Source organism: Tachyglossus aculeatus, chromosome 11, assembly GCF_015852505.1.
Source record: "Tachyglossus aculeatus isolate mTacAcu1 chromosome 11, mTacAcu1.pri, whole genome shotgun sequence".
Taxonomy (NCBI): domain Eukaryota; kingdom Metazoa; phylum Chordata; class Mammalia; order Monotremata; family Tachyglossidae; genus Tachyglossus; species Tachyglossus aculeatus.
This window is the reverse complement of record NC_052076.1, coordinates 14,467,334-14,486,664: the sequence shown is the minus strand read 5'-3', so window position 1 is coordinate 14,486,664 and position 19,331 is coordinate 14,467,334. Positions and strand designations below refer to the sequence as shown.

At 54.0% G+C, this 19,331-nt stretch overlaps 1 protein-coding gene across 1 annotated transcript in view; it reads right to left on the bottom strand.

Moving 5' to 3' along the window:
- The window catches only part of LASP1 (LIM and SH3 protein 1), a 54,070-nt gene extending 38,898 nt beyond the window's left edge, over window positions 1–15,172 (bottom strand). The window contains exons 1-2 of the mRNA XM_038754627.1: window positions 15,104–15,172; window positions 7,081–7,175 (exon numbers count right to left, since the gene is read on the bottom strand). Of these exons, the coding sequence (XP_038610555.1) occupies window positions 7,081–7,175; window positions 15,104–15,172 (164 nt within the window). The remainder of the gene's footprint in view (window positions 1–7,080; window positions 7,176–15,103) is intronic.
- Between the last annotated feature and the right edge of the window lie 4,159 nt (window positions 15,173–19,331).

Here is a 19,331-nt window from a genome sequence, read left to right as displayed (position 1 = left end):
CTGTAAAATGGGGATTAAGGCTGGGAGCCCCAAGCCGGACAACCTCATCACCTTGTGTCCTCCCCAGCGCTTAGAACAGTGCTTTGCACATAGTAAGCGCTTAACAGATGCCATCATCATCAAAGGGGAAAGGATGAGGGCAGCTGATAACCAGGGCCTCAGAGGGAGATGGCTTCAAACTAAAAGCAAGGGAGAGCTAGATGAGACTTCCAATAGGCCCAGAACATCAGCCCCCAGAGCAGGGGACAGAGAGAGCGTGAGTCGCTGACTAATTGTCTGAAATAAAGGCAGATGCCTACTGTCCTGAGCGGTCACAGGTAGGGCCGGATTCATTCAATCGTATTTATTGAGCGCTTACTGTGTGCACAGCACTGTACTAAGCGCTTGGGAAGTACAAGCTGGCAACATATAGAGACGGTCCCTACCCAACAGTGGGCTCACAGCTGATCTCTGGAAACTCCAGGGCAAACCCTGGGAAGGTTTCCAGGAAGGTAAGAGGCAAAGGTGCCAGGGGGAGCGGGTGGATCCCTGCTACAAGCCACTCTCTCCAGGAAGCCTTGCACCTTGTAACCTCCCCAGCGCTTGGAACAGTGCTTTGCACGTAGTAAGCGCTTAATAAATACTATTATTATTATTATTATCCATCCCTCCTCTTCCCAGCACCCCATCCTGCCCAATCCTCCTGGTCTGACCATGCCAGCCACCCGCATGGACAGAGACTCCCACCCCTTCTCCCACCCGGGATGAGGCCGTGTCTGCTTTGAATGGCTCCAGTGGTCTCCACAGAAACACAGTGGCTGACAGGCCAGGCTAGAGGAGGTCAAGTGAGCAGGGTGTGAAGACCCCCAAGGCTAGGGTCACTTCCAGCACAGCCCCCTGCTCCGGAGGGATGGGATCAAAGATGACTACACCCACCCCACCCAGCAACAACAGCAGCACCTAAAATTTGGCTCATCTCAGGAGCAGGGAATCATCATCATCATCATCAATCGTATTTATTGAGCGCTTACTATGTGCAGAGCACTGTACTAAGCGCTTGGGAAGTACAAATTGGCAACATACAGAGACAGTCCCTACCCAACAGTGGGCTCACAGTCTAAAAGGGGGAGACAGAGAACAAAACCAAAACCTCCTGATGGCTCTCTGATTCAACTTATAATAATAACAGCATTTATTAAGCGCTTACTACGTGCAAAATCTCCTGTAAAACGGGGATTAAGACCGTGAGCCCCACGTGGGACAACCTGATTATCTGGACCTCTGGGGCACCAGGCCCACCCTCCGGCTATGCTCACACGCTTTCTGATTAATCAACCCCTTCCCACATCCCCTAACGAGGTGACCTCCACCCTTTCAGGCTCCAGGCGAGGTTTCACGGCTCCTGAGCCACAGGCCAAGAAGCTCAGGAAGGAAAGCCCCAGGGGAAATGAGCCTGCATCATCATCATCATCATCAATCGTATTTATTGAGCGCTTACTATGTGCAGAGCACTGTGCTAAGCGCTTGGGAAGTACAAATTGGCAACATATAGAGACAGTCCCTACCCAACATTGGGCTCACAGTCTAAAAAAAGTCTAAAAAAGCCTGCAGCCTGAAAGGGGATGACGGGTCAGGAGGATTTAGGTCCTGACCTTTCCTGCCTCCCTAAGGGGCTGAGGATTCTCCCCTTCTGAGCTTGGGGCAGGAGAGAGATGGAACACATGCCCTCCTAGGGAGGGAGTCTCCTCTCCCCATCAGGGATCAGGGAGGATTTTTTTTTTTGCCTGCAAGGGTCAGGGTCCACAGGGCTTGGCTACTCCAGGAAATACCATCAAGTCCCTCCCCCTGGGCCACAGAAGCCTCCCCTTCCCGCCCCCCCAAATCCCTGCAGAACCAAGCTGCTCACCCCCCTCCAAGGGGCAGTGCTCTTCTAGCCCCACGTGTCCTGGCTCCCAAGTACGGAAGACGGTTTCCTGGAAACAAGGAACTGACTGAGAAGAAGCGCCCAGCCCCCCCGCCCCGACAGCCTTGGGAGAGGTGGGCTCCTCTAATGGACTTAGCTGTAATTTATATTAATGCCCGTCTTCCCCTTTAGACTGTAAGCTCACCGTGGGCACTGAATCTGTCCGTTCATTGTTACACTGTACTCTCCCAAGTGCTCAGTACAGTACTCTACACACAGTAAACACTCAGATATGATTGAATGAAAGAACCTCTGCTAAAGCCGCTTTCCGCCCGAGCCCCCCATGGTCCCCAGGGTCAAGAAGCGGGGCGACTCCCACCCAAGCTCCTTCCCCTGACGAGTCCAGCCCCAGGAGTAAGCAGAATTGGGGGTCGGGGTGGGATCAGAGGCTGGGACTTCTTGGAGAAATTTTCCTCCGGGAACTAGATCAACCCGGCCTTCCTCTCTAGCTCCTTCTGTCCTTTGGCCCCACCATCGCAACAACTTCAGCCAGTCTGGGGGACCCCCACCCCAAACACCGGAGCCCCAGGCCCAGCCAGAGGGGAGGGTGCAGTAGGTGGACCCTGGGATAACTACTATCTGCTATACTGTACTCTCCCAAGCGCTTAGCACAGTGCTGTGCACACAGGGAGCTCTCAGTAAATGTAACTGATTGCAAAGGATGAAGGATGTCAGCCCATCTCTCAGCTTCTTCTCAAGCATTGGGCAAGGAGGGCCGGGGGTCTCTGTTCCGTCTTGCCCCAACTATTCATCTAGTGGGGGGATCTGCTCTGCCCCAGAGACCCCAAATCCCGCCCCTCGCCTCCGCCGGCTTGGAGCAGGACCAAGATGAGGGCCGGGCTGCCCCAGCCTGCAGTCGAGAAAGACCACCGGGCCTCCCTCCATCCACGGGGGGCTCGCAACTGCCCTGTGGGGCCCGGCATCCCTCCCCACCCCCCGGCCCGTGGTTTGGCCAAACCGAGCACTTCCCCCCGGCGAGGGGAGCGGGGACAGAGGATCCGCTGTCCGGGCCGGCTGGCCGGCCAGGGGACGGAGGCGAGAGGGTGGCCGGGAGTCCGAGCTGTGGAAAGTTTCGAGGCAGCTCTGCTGCGGCCCGCGAGGAGCGGGTCGGCAGGAGCGGGAGCCGACAGCCACGGTGCTCCAGGGAGAGGGGGGATGCGGGAGAAAGGATTCCAAACCCCAGAGTCAGAGAGATTCATTCATTCAATCGTATTTATTGAGCGCTTACTGTGTGCAGAGCACTGTACTAAGCGCTGGGGAGGTACATGTTGGCAACCTATAGAGACAGTCCCTGCCCAACAGTGGGCTCACAGTCTAGAGATATTGGGGAGGAGGAGAGGACACGTCATCCAAATTATCCATTGACTGGAAGCAGGGAACATGCCACCACTTCACCCAAGCGCTTCGTACAGTGCTCCGCACAGAAAGCGCTCAATAAATACCACTAATTGAGCCAGGACACAAAGAGAGATCCAGAGTGACCGCTGTGGCACCCGGGCCTGGCTGGCCAGCCCCTCACCCACCCCCGGCCCCGCCCCAGGAACCCAAGACTTTTTTTTTTTTAATGGCATTTATTAAGCGCTTACTATGTGCAAAGCACTGTTCTAAGCGCTGGGGGGGGAATACAAGATGATCAGGTTGTCCCACGTGGGCTCACAGTCTTCATCCCCATTTTACAGATGAGGGAACTGAGGCCCGGAGAAGTGAAGTGACTTGCCCAAAGTCACACAGCGAACAAGTGGAGGAGTCAGGATTCGAACCCATGACCTCTGAATCCAAAGCCCAGGCTCTTTCCACTGAGCCACGCTGCTTCTCTGCTGAGCCACGCTGAGGGGGCCAGCTTCTAGACTGTGAGCCCACTGTTGGGTAGGGACCGTCTCTATATGTTGCCAACTTGTACTTCCCAAGCGCTTAGTACAGTGCTCTGCACACAGTAAGCGCTCAATAAATACGATTGATTGATTGACTGATTGAGGACGGGAGGCCTCTGTGCCAGGGAAGACACCTCTTCCCCATCCACGAACACCCCAGAGTCATCCTGGACTCCTGGCTCCCTTGTGAGGGGGATGGAGTCCTCCCCATCGTCATCATCAATCGCATTTATTGAGCGCTTACTATGTGCAGAGCACTGTACTAAGCGCTTGGGAAATACATCCCCATCCCCCAAAGCCCCAGTGAGACCCCCAAAACAGGACTCTCAAGAGAGGAAGCCCCCCCACCAGAGTTCAGAGCCCGGAATCAATCAATCAATCAATCGTATTTATTGAGCGCTTACGGAATGGGGGCAAAAGTGCGGTACTTTATCAGGGAATGAATGAATGAATGCAGAGCAGTGTACTGAGCGCTTGGAAAGTTCAGCGTGGCTCAGTGGAAAGAGCCCGGGCTTTGAAGTCAGAGGTCCTGGGTTCAAATCCTGGCTCCGCCACCTGTCAGCTGTGTGACTTTGGGCAAGACACTTCACTTCTCTATGCCTCAGTTCCCTCATCTGTAAAATGGGGATTAAAACTTTGAGCCCCCCGTGGGACAACCTGATCACCTTGTAACCTCTCCAGGGCTTGGAACAGCGCTTTGCACATAGTAAGCGCTTAACAAATACCATCATTATCATTATTATTACATACGGCACAGGCCCTGTCCCACGTGGGGCTCGCACTCTCCCCATTCTCCAGACGAGAGAACTGAGGCCCCGAGAAGTGAAGCAACTGGCCCGGGGTCACACAGCAGCCAAGTGGTGGAGCCGGGATTAGATGGCTGAAGTCTCCCACTTGTCAAGCGACAGCTCCTTGATATATAAGGCCATTTCTGCCGGTTTGCCGTGGCTGAGGCCGTCGGTCAGGCAGCCGACGAGTCGGTTTGGCCCGATGCTACTGGCTGGTAACCAGTTATTCTAATTATTTTATTTGGTTAATATCATCGATCGCATTTATTGAGCGCTTACTATGTGCAGGGCACTGGACTAAGCGCTTGGGAAGTACAAATTGGCAACATATAGAGACGGTCCCTACCCAACAGTGTCGTCCGTCTCCCCCTTCTAGACTGTGAGCCCACTGTTGGGTAGGGACTGGCTCTGTATGTTGCCAATTAAAGAAGCAGCTTGGCTCAGTGGAAAGAGCCCGGGCTTTGGAGTCAGTGGTCATGGGTTCAAATCCCGGCTCCGCCAACTGTCAGCTGTGTGACTTTGGGCAAGCCACTTAACTTCTCTGTGCCTCCGTTACCTCAACTGTAAAATGGGGATTAAGACTGTGAGCCCCACATGGGGCTCCTTGTGTTCCCCCCAGCGCTTAGAACAGTGCTTTGCACATAGTAAGCGCTTAACAAATACCAACATTATTATTATGTTTTGCCAACTTGTACTTCCCAAGCGCTTACTGCAGTGCTGTGCACACAGTAAGCGCTCAATAAATACGATTGATGATGATGGTCGCGGGGTGCTGAGCCTGGAAGTGATGGGGCGAGGGTCCCTGCTTGCGATTCCCAGGAATGGCAGCACATTTTCCCCCCGTTACAGAGGGTTAACTCCGCGCCCCCATCCCGCTTTGAAATCCCCAGAGCTTGGAGGCTAAACTAGGACCAGGATTGTGTGAGCTGCGGAATGTGAGGAATGTACCACTTCCCCTAAGGGGGAGGGGGATGCGGTGGGAAGGAAGAGGAGTAGATTAGACGTTGGGGGTGGGGGCGGGACGGAGGACAGTTCTCAGGCATCCTGAGACACACCCAGGGTTCAGGGCTTATTATTTGGGGCAGGGGAAGAGGGGAGTCCAACCCTGACAGATCCCATCCCAACTCCGCCACCGATCCGCCGTGTGACGTTGGGCGACTTCCCTGTGCCTCAGTTACCTCATCACTAAAATGGGGATGAAGACTGTGAGCCCCCCGTGGGACAACCTGATAATAATTATAATGGTTTTTGTTAAGCGCTTACCATGTGCAAAGCACTGTTCTAAGCGCTGGGGAGGTTACAGGGTGATCGGGTGGTCCCACGGAGGGGGGCTCACCGTCTTCATCCCCGTTTTACAGATGAGGGAACTGAGGCCCAGAGAAGTGAAGTGACTTGCCCAAAGTCACCCAGCTGACAATTGGCGGAGCTGGGATTTGAACCCATGACCTCTCATTCCAAAGCCCGCGCTCTTTGCACTGAGCCACGCTGCTGATTATTTTGTATCTACCCCATCATCATCATCAATCGTATTTATTGAGCGCTTACTAGGTGCACAGCACTGTACTAAGCGCTTGGGAAGTACAAATTGGCAACACATAGAGACAGTCCCTACCCAACAGTGGGCTCACAGTCGAAAAGGGGGAGACAGAGAACAAAACCAAACATACTAACAAAATAAAATAAATAGAATAGATATGTACAAATAAAATAAATATAGAGTAAAAATAGTAGAGTAAAATACCCCAGCGTTTAGAACAGTGCTCGGCACAAAGTAAGCGCTTAAATGCCATCATTATTATTATTATTATTGCAACCCCATCCTCTTCCCCACCCGCACAAAATCCCCTCACCCCCAAACAACCTAAGGGATGCCCCCCACCCCATGGACCAGGTTGCATCCAGTCGGGTGGGAATACACGGGGCAAGGTTTCTAACCTAGAGCCCCCCTCCCGCTAAATCTTGCTTCCCAACCCCTGGCAGGCTGAGGACCCCTTTTAGACTGTCGGGTTGGGACTTTCTCTATATGTTGCCAACTTGGACTTCCCAAGCGCTTAGTCCAGTGCTCTGCACACAGTGAGCGCTCAATCAATACGATTGATGATGACGATGACCCACTGGATTCCCCCCCCCGACAAAGCCAGACTAAAACAGGCATCCCTTCTTCCCCGCTGCCACGCCTTCAGGGAGCTTTCGCAGGCCACTCCGTTCCTGCACACGTGGCTACACGCAGGCACACGCATGGTTCAGGCCCGGGGCACGGCACGGAGGAAAACCCGCCTCACGGGCCGGGCAGCAGCTCCGACAGGCGGAAAGCCCAGGAGTCGCTCGGAGGGAGGGATTTTTCCGAGGTGGAGGCTGGCGTGGCTGGGAGCCAAACCGGGTTCCAGGTCACGGGGTGGGAAGCAGGAGGAGGATGAGGAAGGAGGAGGCGGATCGGGGGGCGGGGGGGAGCCCACCCACAGTACGTGGAGACACTCACGCGTTGCAGTACGGCTTCTTCTCATAGCCCTTGTAGTTCTTCATGTTCAGGGTCATTTTACAGGACTCGCAGTGGAAACATGCCTTGTGCCAGAACTGGGGAGGGAAAAAGAGGAGGCAGTTAAGTCACTGAGAAGGGGCGAGGGGGTACGCGTCCACACCTTGGCGGGAAAGAGGGCATGGAGACGGTCTTGGGCAGCTCACACCCCCCCCATCCCCTGCCTCTGAACGGGTGTGGCAACATCATCATCATCATATTGATTGAGCGCTTACTGTATGCAAAGCACTGTACTTAGCGCTTGGGAGAGCAATATAATACCAAACTTTCCACATTCTCAGTGGAAAGAGCCCGGGCTTTGGAGTCAGAGGTCATGGGTTCAAATCCCGGCCCTGCCAGTTGTCAGCTGTGTGAAGTCACTTCACTTCTCTGGGCCTCAGTGACCTCATCTGTAAAATGCGGATGAAGACTGGGAGCCCCCCGTGGGACAACCTGATCGCCTTGTAATCTCCCCAGCGCTTAGAACAGTGCCTTGCACATAGTAAGCGCTTAATAAATGCCGTCATTATTATTATTATGGGTTCAAGTTCCAGCTCCGCCAACTGTCAGCTGTATGACTTTGGGCAAGTCACTTCACTTCTCTGGGCCTCAGTTCCCTCATCTGTAAAATGGGGATTAAAACTGTGAGCCCCCCGTGGGACAACCTGATCGCCTTGTAACCTCCCCAGCGCTTAGAACAGTGCTTTGCACATAGTAAGCGCTTAACAAATGCCATCATTATTATTATTATCATTATTATTCCTACCCACAACGAGCTCTCAGGTGGCATCAGCCCCCGACTCCAAAACACAGGGTTGGGGAGAGACAGGGAAGCTCAGTAATTCAGCCCCAGCCCAGCCCTTCACTTAATCATATTTATTGAGCGCTTACTGTGTGCAGAGCACTGTACTAACCATTCGGGAGCATACAGCATAACAAATAGGGAAGTAGCATGGCCTAGGGGATAGAGGCCTAGCTTGGGAGTCAGAAGGTCATGGGTTCTAATCCCGGCTCTCCCACTTGTGTGGCCTTGGGCAAATCACTTTCACTTCCCTGGGCTTCAGTTACCTCATGGGGATTGAGACTGTGAGCCCCACGTGGGGTAGAGATTGTGCCCAAACCGATTTGCTTGTATCTACCCCGGCGCTTAATACAGTGTCTGTCACTTAATACCACAATTTTTATTATTATTATTAATAACGAGCTGCCTCCCCACCCCTCTTTTATGGTAGTTGTTAAATGCTTTCAGTGTGCCAAGCACAGTCCTAATCAACATGGACAAAGTCCGCGTCCCACACGGGGCTCATAATCTTAAACCCCATTTTACAGATGAGGAAGGCCCTGAAGTGACTTGCCCAAGGTCACACAGCAGACAAGCCAGCAGAGCCGGAATTAGAACCCAGGTCCTTCTGGCTCCCCGGCCCGAGCTCTATCCCCTAGGCCACACTGCTTCTCCCCTGCCCAGAGGGGAGATCTGGGGCAGGGAGCCAGGCCAGAAAAGGCTCTAGCGTCGATGCCCATGTTCAGGCGTATTTATTGAGCGCTTACTGTGTGTAAAGTGCTGTACTAAGCGCTTCGGAGGGCAAAATAATAAACGGACACATTAGCCGCCTGCAACGAGCTTAGAGTCTCCGTGGCACGCCTAGGGAGACGGAGCCACAGTCCTGCTTGCTGTTGGCCCGTGGCGGGCGAATCCACGCAAAGGCTTTGATGGACTCTGACCTCCCCGGGTGGGACGGCTCCCCTCCTTCTCCCTCCCGACCTGGGGCGACCGAACCAGACGGTCCCCCCTACCCGGATGCCAGCCAGCCCGTCCACAGCTGCCGGCGGCCGGGAGGCCCCCCGCGGACCCCGGGAATGCCCCGCGCGGGCGGACAGAGTCCTGCCTTGTCCCCGCGCGGCCCGGCCCGCCGCGAGGACAGAGGCGTCGAGAGGCCCGGGGAGACAGGGCCACCCCAGACTGAGCGCCCTTTGTGTCCGCCCAACAGCCCGGCCTCTGTCCCGGCGGACGGCAGGAAGGAGACGGAAAATGTGGGGTTAGTTGTCGGGGGGAGGGCTCGGGAGAGCCCTGTCTGGCTTTGGGGATGGCAGGGGGGCTCCGCTTGCCCTCTGGGAGGGCAAGGCTTCACATCCCCTCACGTCTCTTCCAAGTTGGGGGAGATGGGGGGGAAACAAGGTGGGCCCGCCTGGAAGTCCTACCTCAAGTCTAACCAACCGCCCCCCCGACGGTAATGCTGCCCATTTCCTTGTGACTGGAAACAGATCGGCTCCGTCCAAAGCCCATCACCTCACACCACAGCCGTCCCACCCCGACGAGACCCGCGGGGGAGAGATGGGGACGGGCCCAGCCGGAGCCAGCTGGCCGACGGGAGCAAGAAGCGGCCCCGGCCTCCACGACTCTGTGGAAACTCCCTTTAACTTTGGCACAACTGGGAGTTCCAGCACCAGCTTCTTGGTGGGGGGCAAGACAGAGCCCCTGGGGGAGTTGGGGGGGGAAGGGGCAGGCCCAGCCTCCCTACACCCACGCCCAGGCAGCTGTGACTCAAGGCCAGGGCACGAGGGCAAGGCCTCGCCAGTTCGCTCTGCTTGGGTGCCCGGGAGGGCGGGAGGAGATGGGAGGAGGCGGGAAGAGGTGGCAGGAAAGGCATCTCCCTCTCTCTCTTCCCCCGCCACCCCCGGGGGCACGTCTTCCCACAAAAGCAGCCAGACCCGTGTGGCCTCCCTGCGCCATCGTTCTTCCTGGGAATTAGAATCCCTCCAGCACCTTCCAGATCCCACTTCTTAGGGACACCCATGGGAGCCTCTCCTCCCAGCCAGGGAATCCAGGGTCCTCTGAGGGACCTTGCCTCACCCCCTCACCCCCACCCAAAAAAAAAAAACCCTGACCCTGAGGGCCTGCAGGAGAAGAGACAGGCTTCCCAGCTTCCCTTAACCTGCCTGGGTGGTGGCATCCCTCTGCCAGATGTAAGGCTCTTCTCAGAGCCCTGGGCAGGCTGGGCCTAGTCCCAGGATGGTGGGGGTCTAACTCACCTCCCCTTAATATCCCGAGCCTCTTCAGACCCCCAAGTGACTCTGGGCAGGGATAGAAGACAACATACAGAGCCCCTGAAAGCGTGGGAGAATGGAAATCCCTACAAGTCCCAGTAGCCCCCTGGACAAACGGACACATCGGCCCATCGCTTCCTCCCACCCCGAAAACCAGGACAGGGACCCCCCAACTCGGGGATTTTCTGTTAGTCTCCTCTGTTATAATGTGAGCACCTTGTAGACAGGGAACAGGTCACTTCTTTTTGTGGTGCTTAGTACAGTGTTCCCTTCCAGTGGACACTTAATAAATCACTGGTGTTTAGTGAGCGCTTCATTCAATCGTATTTATTGAGCTTAATGTGTGCAGAGCAATAAATACCATTACTACTACTGCTCTTCTAGCCTAACACCCTCCCTCCAGTCAGTCCCCTGCTCCCACGCTCTGCGTGACACCTAGGGTGGCTACTCCTCATAACAATAATAATAAGGATGGTATTTGTTAAGCGCTTCATGTGCCAATCACTGTTCTAAGCGCTGGGATAGACACAAGCTAATCAGGTTGATCCCACATGGGGCTCCCAGTTTTAATCCCCATTTTACAGTCGAGGTAGCTGAGGCCCAGAGAAGTGAAGTGACTTGCCCAAAGTCACACAGCTGACAAGCGGCGGAGCCAGGATTAGAACCCATGATCTCTGACTCCCAAACCCGTGCTCTTTCCACTGAGCCAAGCCGCTTCTCATCCAGACAGGAGTCAAGCTGGGCCATCCCGGAGCCATCTGGGCCATCCCCCTGCCTCCAAGACGCCTCTGCCCTGAGTTTATAGCTGTCCCCCCGGTAAGTAGATGACGACCCATCCATTCATTCAATCGTATTTATTGAGCACATTTTTTGGTCTGTCTGAATGACTACCCTCCTTCCTCCTCTCTCCCTGGCTTCCCCAACTCACAGTCGGTCAGGGTTGTACAAGGATTAAAGAGAGCAAAGAAATCTGGAAAGGGGTTTCAGTCAGAGACAACGGGCCGGCTCGCCCCTTCCTGTTTGAATTGTTTCAAAACTGATTCTTTTTTTTTCGGGGCGGGGGAAATAGGGGAAAAAGGGTTTGGAGCTGACCTGCCTGAACTGTGGCCTAGTAAATAGAGCAGGGGCCCGAGCCATTTCTCAGCTGTGTGACATTGGGCATTTCACTTCTCTGGGCCTCACTTACCTCATCTGTAAAATGGGGATTAAGCCTGAGCCCCACGTGGGACAGGGACTGTCCCCCACCCGAATTGCTTGTACCCACCCCAGCACTTAGTACAGCGCCTGGCACATAGGAAGCGCTTAACAAATGCCACAATTATTATTACCACCACCACAGTGGCCAGGCAGCCCCTCCCTGTTCAATGTGCCAAGGAACGGATTTGGCCAGAATGCAGTGTCAGCCCCAGTCATTCATTCATTCATTTAATCGTATTTAGTGAGCGCCTACTGTGTGCAGAACACCGGACTAAGCGCTTGGGAAGTACAAGTTGGCAACATTTAGAGACGGTCCCTACCCAACAACGGGCTCACGGTCTAGAAGGGGGTTGCAGGCTGGGGCAAATTCATTCATTCAGTCGTATTTATTGAGCGCTTACTGTGTGCAGAGCACTGTACTAAGCGCTTGGGAAGTACAGGTTGGCAACATATAGAGACGGTCGGGCAGAGGGGTGAAGTTGCCAGCACGGGTGGGTCCCTCGGCAAGTTGGCAGGGCTCCAGGAGGGGCATTTCAAGGTGGGGTCAGGGGAAAGCCGTTCCCACCCTTAGGCCAGCAAACCTTTAAATCCTTTGTCCAACCCCCCTTTCCGGAGTTGATTGGACCCCTCTCCCCCTGCTCCCTTCCTCAAGTCTCATCCCACTCTCTCCTACTGCAGAGATGACCCCTTTCCTTCTCTCCCCACAGCAAGTAAGGGGGTTGGATCACCCTGTCCCACTGGGGAGGGTAGAAATATCATCATCATCAATGGTATTTATTGTGCGCTTACTGTGTGCAGAGCACTGTACTAAGCGCTTGGGAAGTACAAGTTGGCAACACATAGAGACAGTCCCTACCCAACAGTGGGCTCACGGTCTAAAAGGGGGAGACAGAGAACAAAACCAAACATACTAACAAAATAAAATAAATAGAATAGATATGTACAAGTAAAATAAATAAATAAATTAGAGTAATAAATATGTACAAACATATAGACAGAAATATATATACAGAAATATCTAGTCTTTCCCCAGCCCTCTGGCCCTATTCACGTTCTACCTAGGACAAGCCTTCTCTAGAGTGATGAAAATAATAATAGTATTTGTAAAGCACTTACAATGTGTCAAGCACTGTTCTAAGCGCCGGGGTAGATTCAAACGAATCAGTCCCACGGGGCTCACAGTCTTAATCCCCATTTTACAGACGAGGTCATTTAGGCCCAGAGAAGTTAGGTGACTTGCCCAAGTTCGCAGAGCAGAGCCGGGATTTGAACCCAGATCCCTCCGACTCCCAAACCCGGGCTCTATCCACTAGGCATTGCTGCTTCTCTGGGGTGGCAGGAAAAGCCCAGTCCAAAGTAGGGATCAGCTGCTTGGGAAAGACCCACAGGACACTAGACTATGGTGGGGGGGACCCCTAAGGCAGCTTCAGTTCAAATAATAATAATAATAATGGCATGTTTAACTCTTACTACGTGGCAGGCACCGAACTAAGCGCTGGGGTGGATAAAAGCAGATCGGGTTGGACACAGTCCCCGTCCCACGGTCTTAAACCCCTTTTTATGGATGAGTGAAGCGAGGCCCAGAGAAGTGAAGTAAGTTGCCCAAGGTCACACAGCAGACAGGTGGCAGAGGAAGAGAGACCCTCCCTTCTCCTCCATACGACCCAAGGGGGCCTAGCATCAGGGGACAGGATATCCCGAGCGCTTAGTACAGTCCTCTGCAGACAGCAAGTGCTCAATAGATAGGATTGACGGATCGGGGCCGAGCTGGGAGGAGTCAGGATCCAGGAAACCTCCACCATCATCAATCGTATTTATTGAGCGCTCACTATGTGCAGAGCCCTGTACTAAGCGCTTGGGAAGTACAAATTGGCAACATATCGAGGCAGTCCCTACCCAACAGTGGGCTCACAGTCTAAAAGGGGGAGACAGGGAACAAAACCAGACATACTAACAAAATAAAATAAATAGAATAGCTATGTGCAAGTAAAATAAATAGAGTAATAAATATGTACAAACATGTCCACCCTTGACCCCTTTGCACACCAGCATTAGATTGTAATCTCCTTGTGGGGAGGAAACACCTCTGATCGACTTCCTCAGTACAATGTATCATATTCAGTAGGTGTTTGATAAATACCACGGCTACCAGGACAACGGGCACAGGGGATTACTGCTCTTTGACACCAAAGTACCCACAGGGCATCGAGAGGGTGGTCTCACGGGTGGAGGAAATCTCCCCAGCCCTACCCCACAGTGACTCAGAAACTAAACAGCAATCTGCCAATCATCATCATCAATCGTATTTATTGAGCGCTTACTATGCGCAGAGCACTGTACTAAGCGCTGGGGAAGTACAAATTGGCAACATATAGAGACAGTCCCTACCCAACAGTGGGCTCACAGTCTAAAAGGGGGGGATGGAGAACAAAACCAAATCGGCCCCGGGAATGGGAATGCCATCAGGCCAGGTCTACCTGGGTGCTTGGCACATAGTAAGCGCCTAACAGATGCCATCATCATTATTATTACTACGTAAAAACTTTGGACAGACCAAAGTGGGGCCTCCTGAGTTAGAAACCCACCCCCCTTATTCCCAGCGGTGTGGCCTGGGGGATAGAGCCCGGGCCTGGAGATCAGGAGGACGTGGGTTCTAATCCCGCTCCGCCACTCGTCTGCTGCGTGACCTTGGCCAAGTCACTTCCCCCCACCGGGCCTGAGTTCCTTCATCTGTAAAATGGGGGCTGAGCCCGTGAACCCCATGTGGGACGTGTGGGACCCCATGCTGTACTTCCCCAGCGCTTAGTACAGTGCTCTGCACATAGTAAGCGCTCAATAAATACGATTAGAGATGATGACAGGGATCGCGTCCGGCCTGATTAGCTGGAATCGATCCCAGCGCTTAGAACAGTGCCTGACACACAGGGAGGGCTTAACAAATACCATCATCATCATCATCCCCCAAATCCGAGTGAGTTCACAAAGCAAGGTGGGTGGGTGGGGGGCATTCATTCCAGACAGGATTGGGGGGGGGGGGGGATAGACAGACCCTGCGACCCCAGACAGGTTGGGGGGATCCTTTGGGGTTTTCTCCAAGGGAAATTGGGGGGAAAAGGAGTCCAAGACCCCACTGGGGCAGTTAGAGAGGCATTGATTCAAACCGGAGCCCTTCATGCACACTGCCCCCCCCCAAAAAAAAAATAGTAGCTAATGCGATCCAGATGGTGCCAGGGTGGGCTGTTTTGGGGGGATGGGGGGGTCCCCCTCCTCTTCCTCTTCCTCCTCCCCCAAGCCCCCCGGGAGAGGCCGCTTCTTGGAAGTTTGGCTCTTTGTTCTGTCCAACTCCTTCCCCGGCCCTGGGAGCCCCCGCTGCCCCTTCCCCCCCCCCCATGAAGCCCCCAGACCCTCAAGTCAGAGACCCTCCCTCTCCCTTCCTCCCCACCCAAAAAGGAAAAAAAAAAGGGGGGAGGAAAATCTCCAGGGGAAGGGTTCAATCCTGGGGGCCCACCCGGAGGAGAAGGAAAGACACCCCCCGGGATGAAATGGGGGTGGGAGGGGAAGAGAAGGGGCTGGGATTGGGGAGGGGGGCTTCCTCTTTATTCCGCGGGGGTTGACCCTGCAGTCTTCCTTTGAGGGGGCGTTGCCGGGATGGGGGGGACGCCCCCTGGGCCCCCTGATCCCCCTGATCCCCGACGGCCCCTTCCCCTCCCCCAGCCCCGGAGGGTGGGTTAGGGGGGTCTCTCACCTTGTCCAGACAGTTGACCTTCTCGGTGGGGTAGACGATCTTCCCGCAGCGGGCGCAGTTGGGGTTCATGGCTGTGCTGGACGCCGCCGGGGGGGGGGGGAGGGCAGGGAGGGGGACTGTACTGGACGGCCTGGCCTCCCTCCGCCTCCGCCCTGCCTGCCCCTAATAAACAGGCCGCGGGAGGAGGAGGAGGAGGAGGAGGAGGAGGAGGAGGGGAGGGGAGGGGCCGCAGGGGGAGGGGAGGAGAGCGCGCCGCCGCCGCTTCGGGAGCGCGCCCGGAGGAGAGGAGGGGCTGGGGAGGGGTCCTAAGGGGGCAACTGGAATCCTGGGGGGGTGGGGACGGGGTCCAAAAGGGGCAGCTGGAATCCCCAGGGAAGCCTAAGGGCAAAGCTGGAATCCTGGGGGAGAGGAGGGGGTCCTAAGGGGGCAGCTGGAATCCCTAGGGAAGCCCCCAGGCAAAGCTGGAATCTTGGGGGGGAGGAGGGGGGTCCTAAGGGGGCATCTGGAATCCCCAGGGAAGCCTAAGGGCAAAGCTGGAATCCTGGGGAAGAGGAGGGGGCCCTAAGGGGGCAGCTGGAATCCCCAGGGAAGCCTAAGGGCAAAGCTGGAATCCTGGGGGGGAGGAGGGGGTCCTAAGGGGGCAGCTGGAATCCCCAGGGAAGCCTAAGGGCAAAGCTGGAATCTTGGGGGGGAAGGAGGGGGTCCTAAGGGGGCAGCTGGAATCCCTAGGGAAGCCAGGATGGGGTCCTAAGGGGGCAGCTGGAATCCCTAGGGAAGCCCCCAGGCAAAGCTGGTATCTTTGTGGGGGGGGAGGGGGTCCTAAGGGGGCAGCTGAAATCCCCAAGGAAGCCTAAGGGCAAAGCTGGAATCCTGGGGGGAAGGATGGGGTCCTAAGGGGGCAGCTGGAATCCCCAGGAAAGCCTAATGGCAAAGCTGGAATCCTGGGGGGGAGGAGGGGGTTCTAAGGGGGCAGCTGAAATCCCTAGGGAAGCCCCCAGGCAAAGCTGGAATCTTGGGGGGGGAGGAGGGGGTCCTAAGGGGGCAGCCGAAATCCCTAGGGAAGCCAGGACGGGGTCCTAAGGGGGCAGCTGGAATCCCTAGGGAAGCCCCCAGGCAAAGCTGGAATCTTGCGGGGGGAGGAGGGGGTCCTAAAGGGGCAGCTGAAATCCCCAAGGAAGCCTAAGGGCAAAGCTGGAATCCTGGGGGGGAGAAGGGAGTCCTAAGGGGCTAGCTGGAATCCCTAGGGAAGCCTAGGGGCAAAGCCGGAATCCTGGGGGGCAGAAGGGGGTCCTAAGGGGGCAGCTGGAATCCCCAAGGAAGCATAAGGGCAAAGCTGGAATCCTTGTAGGGGGAGGAGGGGGTCCTAAGGGGGCAGCTGGAATCCCTAGGGAAGCCCCCGTGGAAAGCTGGAATCCTGGTGGGGTGGGGAGGGGTCCTGAGGGCAAAGCTGGAGTCCCCAGGGGAGCCTAAGGGTAAAGCTGGAATTTTGGGGGGCCTCCTAAGGGTGTAGCTGGAATCCTGGGGGGGTGGTTCTAAGGGTGCAGCTGGAATCCCCAGGGAAGCCGAAGGGCAAAACTGGAATCCCCAGGGAAACCTAAGGGTGCAGCTAGAATCCCAGGGGGGACAGGGGATGGGGGACCTAAGGGTGCAACTGGGATCCCCAGGAGAGCCTATGGGCAAAGTTGGAATCTTGGGAGAAACTTAAGTGTGCAGCTGGAATTCCGGGGGTGGGGGGGAACTAAAGGTGTAGTTGAAATCCCAGGGGGCCTAAGGGTGCATCTGGAATCCTGGAGGGGCCCAAGGGCACAGCTGGAATCCTGGGGGGAATCCTAAGGGTGCAGCTGGAATCCTGGGGGAAGGGGGGAGCTAAAGGTGTAGCTGGAATTCCAGGGGGAGCGTAAGGATGCAGCTGAAATCCCAGTGGGACCCTAAAGGTGCAGCTGGAAGCCTGCAGGGAAGGACAGGGTCACCTAAGGGCACAGCTGGAATACCGGGGGAAGCCCAAGGGCACAGCCTGAACCCCAGGGAGTGGCATCTCTGAAATCCCTGTGAGGACAGCTGGAATCTCGGGGCAACCTTGAAGCATAGCTGGCAAGGCAGAGGTGGGGGCGGAGCACCCCTAGTACAGTGCCTGGCACATAGTAAGCGCTTAAATACCATAATTATTCATTATTATCTGGTGGAACAAGGAGACGGGCTACTATTTCCCCTCTCCCTAATCTCTTTTATTTCCCCCTTTCTATTGTGAACTCCTCCAGGGCAGGGATCGCGACTACCAACCCTGTGGTATCGTACTTTCCCAAGCGCTTAGTACAGCGCCCTACACACAGCGTTCAATGAACGTGATCGATTGATTTGATTCAATTGGATTAGAAGCATCTTAGCCTAGTGGAGAGAGCACAGGCCTGGGCGTCTGAAGGACTTGAGTTCTAATCCCGCCTCCGCCACTTGTGTGCCGTGTGGCCTTGGGCAATTTATTTCTATATGTACATATGTATGTACATATTTGTTACACTATTTATTTATTTATTTATTTTACTTGTACATATCTATTTTATTTTGTTAGTATGTTTGGTTTTTTTCTCTGTCTCCCCCTTCTAGACTGTGAGCCCACTGTTGGGTAGGGACTGTCTCTATATGTTGCCAACTTGTACTTCCCAAGCGCTTAGTACAGTGCTCTGCACACAGTAAGCGCTCAATAAATACGATTGATTGATTGATTGATTTCATTTCTCTGTGCCTCAGTTCCCTCATATGTAAAATGGGGATTAAGACTGTGAGCCTGATAATAATAATGTAGGAAAGTGTCCGATCTGATGATCTCGTATCTACCCCAGCTCTTAGAACAGTGCCTGGAGCATAGTAGATGCTTAACAGATATTATTATTATTATTATCTGAACCATCCCCAGACCTTCCATTACCCAGAGCAGGGCTGCGAGACTCGATAGGAACTGATCTAGAAGCGCTAAATCGTAAAATCGTAGTTGGAGGGTGGTTCAGTGGCAAGAATTTTGACTTTAGATTTGGGACGTCACCACTTCCCTTTTTGAAGTCGCATTTATTTTCCTCTTTCGACTTCGCCCTGGACTTTTGGCTTTCGCTTTCGAACTGGCAGGGTCCCAGGCGAGCCAAGGTGGGAAGGGCCGCAGAGACCAGGGGCTTGATTCCCAGCTCCAGAGAGGATTTAAAATGGGATAGAAAGAAGCGGGCTTGGTTGGAGTTTGCATCTAGAAGCCAAGACCCTCGAGCTGTGGCTTTGAAAATCCCTACGGGAGGGAAGAGGAGAGGTTTTTGCAACAAGAAGTTCATTCATTCATTCATTTAATCGTATTTATTGAGCACTTACTGTGTGCAGAGCACTTGGAAAGTGCAATTCAGCCACACATAGAGACAATCCCTGCCCATAGCGGGCTCCTAGTCTAGAAGTGGGGGAGACAGGCATCAAAATAAACAGGCATCAATATATGAATAAATAGAATTATAGGTATATCTACACATCAAAACAAGTGAAACAGGTATAAATATAGAGTTATAGCCCAGGCTCTCCTTCCCTCGCCCCTTGCCCCTTCCAGGCCCCAGACAGGATCAATAAATATGACCGAGGGAATGAATGAAAGGATAAAATCAATCAATCAATCGTATTTATTGAGCGCTTACTGGGTGCAGAGCACTGGACTAAGCGCTTGGGAAGTACAAGTTGGCATCATCTAGAGACAGTCCCTACCCACCAGTGGGCTCACAGTCTAAAAGGGGGAGCCAGAGAACAAAACCAAACATACTAACAAAATAAAATAAATAGAATAGATGTGCACAATTAAAATAAATAAAATAAAATAAAATAAAAGAGCTCGGCTCGGGGTGGTAGGGGTGTGGATGGAGAGAAAAGGGTGGATGGAGTCTTGGGCAAGTCACTTCACTTCTCTGGGCCTCAGTTCCCTCATCTGTAAAATGGGGATTAAGACTGTGAGCCCCCCGTGAGACAAGCTGATCACCTTGTAATCGCCCCAGCGCTTAGAACAGTGCTTTGCACATAGTAAGCGCTTAATAAATGCTATTATTATTATTATTATTATTATTATAGACTTCTAGACTGTGAGCCCACTGTTGGGTAGGGACTGTCTCTATATGTTGCCAACTTGGACTTCCCAAGCGCTTAGTACAGTGCTCTGCACACAGTAAGCGCTCAATAAATATGATTGATTGATTGACTGATTGATTATTATTAT